This window comes from Varroa jacobsoni, unplaced genomic scaffold (assembly GCF_002532875.2).
Source record: "Varroa jacobsoni isolate VJ856 unplaced genomic scaffold, vjacob_1.0 scaffold_641, whole genome shotgun sequence".
Lineage (NCBI taxonomy): Eukaryota > Metazoa > Arthropoda > Arachnida > Mesostigmata > Varroidae > Varroa > Varroa jacobsoni.
Genome location: NW_019213543.1, coordinates 869369 through 879919, shown reverse-complemented (window position 1 = coordinate 879919; position 10551 = coordinate 869369). Strand labels below are relative to the sequence as shown.

The 10551-nt window shown below is 40.9% G+C and overlaps 1 protein-coding gene across 2 annotated transcripts in view; it reads right to left on the bottom strand.

The window, feature by feature from the left end:
- Positions 1-2308: 2308 nt before the first annotated feature.
- The window catches only part of LOC111262264 (uncharacterized), a 21886-nt gene continuing 13643 nt past the window's right edge, over positions 2309-10551 (bottom strand). The window contains exons 2-3 of one of the 2 annotated variants that reach the window (XM_086968998.1): positions 9208-9535; positions 2309-2949 (exon numbers count right to left, since the gene is read on the bottom strand). In XM_086968998.1, the coding sequence (XP_086825124.1) occupies positions 9211-9535 (325 nt within the window). In that variant the 3' untranslated portion in view covers positions 2309-2949; positions 9208-9210. Of the gene's footprint in view, positions 2950-7578; positions 9536-10551 lie in introns of those variants that run through there. The other variant, XM_086968997.1, reaches the window with a different exon arrangement.

Here is a 10551-nt window from a genome sequence, read left to right as displayed (position 1 = left end):
TGCAGGATATTATCATCCCCCTGAAATCTCGTACAAGGACGATATTTGTAGTTACAATAGTGGCTCCACTGAGGCTGGACTAAAAACAATTTGCGTCTCTATATGTATTTATAGTTGCTGCATCGCCTCGGTGAGTAGTTTTGTTACAACGGCGTCTAGATAATATTATTAAAATGAACTTTGGGAACAAATCAATTTAAAAAAAAATTATGGTCATTTTGATACAGGATAAAAACGTAACTTACGAATCGATTGTTCGCTAGATAAAAAAAAAACTGGCTAAAGGCCATAGACGCAATTGTAGGAGTACGTTCCCATTGATATTATTTCTAGAACAACATTATAAAATACACACCTTGAAATACCAGTAGCAGACCGAGTGCCAAGCCTCATCAACATATCGGGCCCCTTTGCTAAGCATAACACAGATTACCCGTGATAATGTTACCGCACGAGACAAATTTAGCCGTCCGCCGTATGTTTGCTAGAAATGCTTAAACTTAGCTTTTCTATACAAGCTTCACAAAAGAAAATCTATTCCGTTTGGTAACTCTACTAGAATAGCACGCGTTAATTCGAATATACGTACGACGTGAAGAAAAATCGAAAAAATTGTTGTCGATTTTCTATTTTATATATTGTTAAAATGTTATTGTATTATTTCGACAATTTTAAACACGCTTCAATCACTTGCAACATAGACACCCAGGAAGCCACTGTTATAGATGTTATTAAAAGAGAAAACCCAAAGGCGAATTGTATCAAACTCAGCCCCAATATGCTATTTGAACCCACTATTACTTCTAGCCCAAGCAAAATATCTATGTTAATTCTTTTTAGAACAAAAAAAAGCAATTTTTTTTTAAATTTTGTCCAAAGTGGATTTAGGATTTTTTCATGGAACCCCTTTAAGTGCATACAACAAGTGCATGCAAGTACGCCAGACTGCTAATTAGAGCCATAGCAATTGGCAATGGTAAACCGGCACCTGTTAACAGATTGACAAACGACACAGCAAAACCAGCTACATTGGTGCTGGGTGACTCATATTTCAGGCGAGTGATCCTATACCCCAAATAACCCAGCCCCTGTCACTCTCTTTATAGTCGCCATCCGTCGCTACCCCTTTGAGAGAATCACGGTTGAAGGAAGAGGGGTCTGAACCAGAGCGGAATCAACAGAGAGCAAGCCACTTTACTGCATTGACCACGCGATTGTATAAGCCAGGCTTTCTCTGCTCTCGAAGCAAGAAAGAGCTCTATTTCTAGAGGAAACCCCCCTCGACTTTCATCGACTCGGCAGATCTTCGCTTGCAAGGGCTATATATTTTTCTTTACAGTAAAAGCTCTACCGAGGCTGCAATGAGGTTGGGCAATCTTTCGACTTCGACTTCTCTTTTCCAAGCAGCTCTGGCGCGCAGACTTAGCAACGGTTGCGTCGAATCGCCCCGTTCCTTTTCCCACAAACTCTCCAACCTGGCGAAAGCCTCCTCCTGTGTCTGACACAACATTTTCCCCTCTTCCCTGAACGGGGTCAGCGGTCGGGACCAAACCAATCTTCAATGGGAGCCCCTCCTATGATAGAAATACTTTATGCTCAAAGCAGCTCAGGAAACCAATACGGCACTATTGTGAAGTGTAGCATAGAAAGACTTCACTAATCGTGCTCGTGGTGTACGCATGTATCCATGTATTCTATGGCTATCCCGCAAACCTAGTAACTTTGAGCTCTCTATAAGCCGGTGGTTTCAGCTTAGCCAGTTGGAGGCTCACTATCGGAGCTGTTCGACACATCCGGCAATTGCTCCTCACCGTCATCATGACTCTCTCCCTCGCGAGGTTTTCGCTCCTTCGTGAGCTTTCTGGGCTAGAGCGCACATTGCGCAGTGAGACTAACTCTTGACTCTTGCCTGCGTGTACATAAGGCAGAACAGAAACGAGTTGAGTCGCGAGCCAAGCTAATTGGATCGATGCAGTTGCGAGCACCGCTTGAAAACAGGTGCTCCGGGGGCGATTTCTTTCGCGTCGCTGAAGACGCCCGCAACCCAACGGGGTGCTATCAGTCTCAGCGACAGTGCTTTGAGAAGGGCGACTGAGGGTACAGAACAGGGCCGGATTGTATGGCCACGTCGAGTCATCTACTTTTGAAGGAAATAAGAATAAATTGAGAGTTTCGATTGGGTAATACGTATGTAGGAGAGGCGCTAAGGAAACGATGATTGTTATGGAAGAATGTAATGAGATTACGAGAGTGGGTGGTTTGTGTCAGTAATATGGAGTCTTCACAAGGATTTTGGGAGCATATCTATACGAGTAACTAAATGAGCGGGATATCTGCAAATGGTGTTTGGACACAGATTGATTGTTCGATGGCCGCATTATATTCCAGTTGATCTTGATATTCCGTGATTATGTTGCCTTTCAGCAGGCAACATAAGAAAATAACCATATAAACTGGGGTAAGCCTGTCGGGTACATCTGTATTCTCCGAAGTAAGAGAAAAAAAAAAGTGATTTTTATTACGGCTGTTTACTTTTGATCAACGTGTGCACAGTTACGACTAAGCTCTAATTTAGATGGGTATAGGTAATGCTTGACTAAATGTTTGGCTTCCCCGTGAACGCTTTTAAGTGGGTGGCGGAGACCTCTATATTTGTTCATATATGTTGTCGTATTTTTTTTTTTTGCCAAATCATCGGTGTAGCCGTTCGAGCAGCTAAATGCAAGGATGGAGCGCAACAGTTCTATGACTTGCACGGCAATGAATTGCTTCCAATGAATACGCAGAGGTCTCGTGACCATTGATGGAGGTAACGATGGGTTGTGTGGCAAAGGCTCAGTGATGGCGGAGTATAGAAGATCCAAAAAAAGTCCAATACGCATCGATTACATTGAACGGAATAGGCCATGGTAAAGTCGGATGTATTTAGCCTTCCTCGACATGGTATGCCTAAAAATCACATAAAATAGACGATAACTTGTGTTAATTAGCTCGCAAGTTATACATAGTCGCATCCGTACGAAGTCACCTTCAAACGTAGGACTATAACGTTATGACTAAAAAAATTATCGCTTATCATAATAGTAAAATAGCTTTGATAATATCGCGGCAACGAAATGATTATATGGGGCATCTGAAACATATTTTTTCTACATTTTTCTAGAGAAGCATCAAGAGGACTCCGTCAGTCCCTGCTATTACGAGGCGCATCTATTTAATGCGGGCAAATATAAATTCAATCACTGACTATTTAGTTTCGATCATTTGTAGCTGGGTTGTTCGATACCATCCGTTTCGCTATCGCAACTGCCCCAGCACTATATTACTATTACGATGATAATCAGCATCGTAATCTACGAAATCTATGTAAATGAAGAAAAGTTACATATAATAACGATCCACTTAAGAAGTAACAACGATGTGCAGGTCGAAAAAACATTAGCGGTTCTTCAAGTTAGTTCGGATGTCACAAGTTACTTACCTTAGGTAACACGAACCGTGTCAGGTCGGCGCATTGGACATCTCATTTTATATCTAAGATTAACGAAAAAGGTAGATGTGCTAAGATTGTTCAGACTTAAACTTAAGTGCCTTAAACAGGAATGAAACGTCCGTAAACATACGTTACTCTTTACCATCTTATTGCTACCAATGTCTTAAAAAGCTTATTATTATATTAAAAAAGCTATTTATTGCCAAAACGGGTTCGATCTGAGATCTGAAAGATACTCTTTGTAATAGTCGATCGTTTATGAACAAAAAAAACTTGAGAAAATTATCACGGAAGTTAAACATGGCCGACCTTTGGATAGCCGTAACCAAGTCGCTGAGGAACTAGACACCATTAAGTAGTTTTAAGGAGACTGGCTACGTAAAGCTCGGTGTTGGGGTGTTACACAAATTGACGGGGAAAAAATTTACTCGATCGTATTTTTCTCGAAGTTTTATAAGAACGCACGAAATCAAGCCACTTCAAGAGCGGTCGATCACGGCTGATAAGAAGTAAATCAAATATAACGGAATTAATTTCTTTTAATTCAGACAACAACACAGTATGGAAAAGTTTGGCAGGTCTTCTCCATCGCGAAGGGCTCGGCACCAGATACTAATTTAACAATGTGTGAAAAAGATCTATACATAGCGAAACCCGGACCTGGGCCAAAAAAAAAAGGATATTATGTGTTCGGTAGGATTGGGAAGGAGTCGGCTGTTATGAGCTATTGCCGCCCGGCAAGATAAGTGATACGAACTATTACTGTCGACAACTAGCGAGCTATCGAAAAAAAACAGCTGCTGAATAGAAAAGACGCCATTTTGACGCCATGACAATGCCAAACGGTAGATACTGGCAAAAACTAGGAGAAATTTAATGCGCCCAGTGCTTTATTGCTCGGACCTTGCGCCATTAAACTATCAACTGCTTTGGTCGCTGTGGAAGTCCTTTATTGGTGTTTATTTAGCTTCAATTGAAGGGAAGAAACCTTAAAGCGATAGGATTCTGGTGTTACTAGAAAAATTGCAGAAGATCACTAATCAAAATGGTCTATATTTAAGTTACCAATATTATCTTAGAACATAAGAATGTATGTATTTCAATTTTGGCTTAAAAACCGTTCGAACCTTTTCGATCACCCGTTATGTACCTCTGTTTAACAGAGTCCCGCCTTAAATTATACGATCGTTAAGGTTTAATGTCAAATTTCGAAACAATAAACTAAATTCCGGTCAAAATGGCAGAGAAACAAATTTTGCACAAATATAAAAACGAGCTCAAAGCTTTGTTTCGCTTTAGAAATCGCGGAATGTTGCATATGACCAATTAGCAGCTTAGAGAGATAGTATACACCTCAGCATGTTATTTTCCGGCTGGAAGTAGGTAGTCAATCATATGTTGATCAACCATATCCTAGTGGAATTAAGCCGTTACTTATCAGATATTTACCTGAAGTAAAGTATCTATAGTGAAACAAATGCAATTTGTCGTCTAAAGTTAAAAGAAACGATATTATAGAAAATAATGCTTTAAGTAACTAAATTGTTTGATTTGTCAGATGGAAGAAGAGGAAGAGAAATAGCTAAATAAATTTTCATTCAGGAACGCTGATTTATACCAAAAAACGTTGAAATGATCCGGAGTTATTATTCACTGACGTACATTTCAGTAGATACAACTTTCTCTAATTTAAACGGTACGTACCTTCGACATTATTTTTCCACACTTGATTCTACGATATTGCTTACAGATATAGGTCATTTTCGGTTTCAGAAGCCTATAAGCATGCTGCGAAAATTTGCACAATCAGTAAAGAAGCTCGATCTCAATAGAACTACTTGCATATCGACGACTGAAACCCCTGAACGCCTGAACTTTGACAACGAGCTATACGATGAATAGTACGGCGGAAACCAATTCCAAATAAGCGGGGATCAGTAGGTAAATTGTGCGACAAGTAAATATGGGAAGTATTTTCATTACTATAAATATGGAAATAAAACTTCATTATAGATATGAAAATTTGAGTCGCGCACCAAGTGCGCACTGATGGTCAATCGAACACGCAGACCAATCAGCTTCCATTGCATTAGGTTAGGTATGGATACAGTCTTTCTTCAGCTTCACGGGATATCCCCACAGGCTGCGTATCAACCAGGTTCGTCCAGGTTCAGTCAGTCCATTAATTCACGGTACGCAAATTCGCGTTTCCTATCAGTCAGGGCAAAATGTCAATGCCAGTGGGACCAACGTCGCTATAGAGCTTTACAGGGCCGCGGGACGGTCACGCCAACAGCAATGATAATTCTAAGGACAGTGATGATAACAACAGCCGCAATAATTGTCCAGCGCTATCGGGGGTGCACCTGCGGGGTGTAACAGGAGGAGTTTCTAGAGCGATCATTTTGGTATCAGCTATCTACAGCAAAAGTGAAAACGCGCGTGATCAGCCTCATCGATCGGGGTTCATGATAGCGCTAATTATGTCCTATATTTTGTAGCAATGATGACAACAACGACTACGGCAACTATCGTATGATATCTCTAACCCATGGAAAAGCTGCTGAAGACGTCCGCTCCGGTCACGCGTCCAAGCGTCGCATATCATTGGGTAGGTTACTCAATTCAGTTGTCTTACAACAGAATATATATTCGACAATACGAAACAGCAGTAGCTCAACATATGCGACAGGATACACAGGAGGCAGGTATCTTCGAGCCAGAGTTCAAGCTGAATTTGAATGGTCACCCTACTAAATCCCAGGGTCCAGCTGGTCGATTATAGAGATCTCGTTCGTGATTCGAGCGCCTTTCATCCGCCGACTTGGCGGTTATCTACTGTTGTCCATTCACGTGGCGGTCAACGATATCATGCGATTGTCACATCACTGAATGTACCGGTAGGCTCGATATTTGTCTGCAGCCTTCGTTCCAGTTAAAGCTGTATATCTGCTATCCCGTTGTCCCGCTCATATGGTGACAATGCCCAGACGAGATCTGGTTGAAGTTAGCGAATTCGCGCAGGTATCGTTTTTCTAACAACAAAGTGTCAGCAGGACAAATAGAGAAAACGTCCGATTAAAATTGGCAATCAATCGAATCTCTTCGGTGGCTCAGCGATCAAGCCAAATCAGATTCACTTGACCATATCCGCGCTTCAGATGAGTTGCTATCCCTATAACGTTTTCACCATAACCACAATTGAAGGTGTTCTCTGTTGAACCGATTCAAGCCGACCAATAAAGGCACCACTACGGCCGCAATACGCACAAACACGATCTGCCAGTAGTTAGATTTGTTGGGTAGACGGATAATGTAGATCTGGCTTTCAAGACATTGGAGGTTCCATTGAGAAGACAACAGAAAATGTATAGCGGCAAACGACCGGATATCAAGAGTTGCACTATCAGATCTGTTGCAGCTGGAGATTACATCGAATGAATGGGTCAATACATACAGATGCTGCTCTACTTGACAAAATGCTTAGTATGTATACAACGTAACAATAGCATATAGTTACGCTTGGCTGGTCTTCTCGAAAACATTTGGGTTTATGGTGACATCAGCCTAGAACGTAGTATGAGGAGGTCTGTAACGCTCACAGTGGATGGCCAGAGTCTTCTAGGCACGAAGATGTTCAACGTTTGACGACACGCAAGTTAATCATTTCGACAAAACAGAAAAAAGTATCTTCGCCCAAATGTAAAATGCGTCAGACCTACGGTAAGCTGCGTGTTGCATGATAAGCTCTTATACGATTGGGAACCGAATTTTCTGCTCGAAATTTCAGTAGGCGTTTCGAATCTTTTTTTATTTAATTGAACTTTTGCTCTGAACGAGATTAATTCGAAAGCAAAAAAAACCGAGGACAAAAGTACATCGGAAACAGAATCCGCGACAATTTTAACTTTTAGAAGTCCTTTCGATCTACATAGAGTTTCCAATCCTTGTGACTTACGTTAATTACCTACAATTTAAACCATTGGTAACCACACAATGCTTTGTGTTGACCTTTTTCTAAAAACTTCCTAAAACCTTTCTAAAAACTAAATTAGCAAATTACGATGCTTAAATTAAAAACAAGATTTTATAAATGTGGAAAGATTTATTACACTTACTTATAATATATTTCCTAACCCGTTTGAAAAGATTTGTTATGTACGGCTTTGAGGCAATGCCATGCATTATGCTCGTGCCAAAAATGGTTTTTAACAAAATATAATCACACAGACGGTATTGACAAACACGGCCATGATGTTGTTCTTTATATTCTGTTTATCCAACGCAAGATGAAAATTATCTCACTTAGTTCATGAAACCATGTAAACGACAAGTTTCAGCTACTTAGGACCCACATATAAGTCCACAGTTGGTTGCAACGAATTTCATTACAGCTTCAATTTGGATGGTAAGCATTCAATTATGCCGCATCCAACCGAAGACGTATAATTCCTCTTTAAGGTTCCGATTAAAATGGGAAAATTCCCGTTCTTTCGTAAGGAACGGCAGTTATCATTATCTTGGAACAATTTAGATTTCGTATTTGTTTTATAGAATGTTAGATTTTTTGTATGACACATATCTAACGATTGTTATTCGAATATTCGTGGCTATTTTATAAGTATTAACTTATCCAGTTAATTGAAGTTCTTAAACCTTAAACATTTCGTAGATACTTATTTCAAAGTTTTGAGAATCTACAAGTTCTATTATCGTAGAAATATCGGTTCAGCGCTACCGTGAAAAATATAAATAATAGGTAAAATATTTAAGTAATTTTTAGCAAAAAGAAAAACTAAGTGTTCGCTCTCCCGAAGAGGGAACAATAATAAGTGACGGCGTATCGCTCAGACATTACACAGACCCTTGAAAATGGATTGTTTATACCCAGATAACGGCTCGGCCGAAAGAACTCATGGTACCTCATCTGTGTTCTTTAAATTGTGTATCATACCGTTGTCAATGCTGCTGCTGTTTATGGTTATGGTAATGTGATGCTATACCATGCTCTTCGTCTAGTAGCCGTTTCACAAGCCCACCCTTAGCGTGATCTTTGCAATACAATATATGGCTATTTGTTTATCTCTACGGTGCACTGGTATAGCTCCAGCAATCCTTTGGCAAACATCAGTACATCAACAAGCTAACTATTTAGCTTACTGCGATAGCTCTCAACAGGCGAAAGCAAGTAGAATAATTTCGAAAACAACTGTATGACTGGCCAGCTGTAAAAGGTCACGGATCTCGGGTAAATCCGACTAGCATGACCCGTTACACAGGTGTGTAAGCCAACGGTAGATCGGGTGACAATAGCAAACTAGTATCGAACCGAACAGGGCAGTCAACGACTATCAACTGAAATGGCCATACGCGAAACGAATTTCAAGAGAAGAAATATGGTAAATACTGTGCTTATGCCTGTCTGTTATTTGACTGCAAGAACTGGCTGATGGCGAGGGGCGAAAGAAAGCGGTTGGCGGGAAAATTGAACTAGGCTCCATACATACACCTAGATCGTACAGAGAGAGAGAGTGAGAGAGAGAGCGTTTCGCAGTTTACGGATGTGGTCCTTCATCACACAGTGTCTTGGATGATTGCAATATGTTGGACGAGGCAGCGAGAAATAGGACGAGCGGCGCCTGCCATAAGGTCAGTCGCAAATAGAGATGGCCATTTACGTAAATAAATGTTTGATTTTGCCAGTTCCCCGGTACCTGTTATTTCGTATCTCGAAGACGGCAAGCAGACGATCTTTGTATACGAGTCGAACACTCGGTCGAGCAGAAGCTATTACAGCCGTCCTGTCTCATCCCAAAAGCTGTGGGTGCCAGATCGGAGCCACTTGCACGTACCAGTAACTCACTACCCCATCCGAAGTGGCGGTGAGGTTTCTCCTTCGATGATAGATGGAATACACCAATGTTTACCGAGGACTTAACAAGAAGAAGCTTGAGAAGCCGTATAACAGCAGCTCGAGCTTCTTCGGCTTTCTTTGGTAACACCTCGTGGGGCGCTAGGAGTGCGGCCTGTGCATTTGCGATCCTGAAAAGTGTCATAAATTATAATGATTTGCGTTTACAAGAAGAACCTCATACAAATATAGATTTGCGCAAACAGTCGGACAGCACTGATCGCTGCCGGTATTAATAAAGTGCTAACGCGGGAATATGATGCATTTTCGCTGTTAAGTTATTAATGTAAATCGTATGAATGACTAAATGGCCACTCTTACAGCCAGACGTATAATCATCTAGCCCAGAAATGTGTTTGCAGAGCTTGGACAGCAGAAGTTACTTCCTGTCTCCATTTTCATTTGAACTCTAACTGTATATTGGTAGAAAGAAAACATCCTGGTGGCGTATTTTCAATTGGCATATCAGCAGCTATGTTTGTTAGATCTCAACAATCTACTCGAAATAAGTTTCAGTAAAAACGTTTCGAACGTTTCAGTAAATTAAAATTAAATAACAGAGTATGTTCAAGCACCAGTTGTATCTTACTCGATGTCGGAATATGCTATAAGATCTATACTGACCTTAATATACTGTTTATCCTTTTAACTGATATTAGCTTTTTTCATTTTCTTAACATTATCTTTTTACTTCGTCGCCTAAAGGCCCTCTACAAGGAACTCGTCTTTCGCTACCAGTTGTCGTGTTCGGATGTTTGCTCCCTCTGTATAAAACCTGTTATATTATCTTTTTTACAACGTTTTGCTCGTTGCTTTTACGCCGTAACCCACTTCCAGAATCATTATTTCAGGTTGTCGACTTACTATTGAATCCCTTCATTTTGCTTGTCCTCCATACATCCAGCTATCTAGTCCAAAATAGCGGGCTGGTAGTGTTGAGGATCGCTGGCTTTCGACTGCGCCCCTACGACAATTCACTTTTCGGCAGAGTTAGTAGGCGTGAGTGGCATATCCGCCCTGTTGAAGGCGGATCGAAATAGCGGGAAACGCTATGGTGACAGCAGTACAGTCGGTGCCAGGCCAATTTGAAAGTCGTATGATCTAGTCTAAACATTAATTTTGTTCGAAATGCTGCTGCGCCACGACG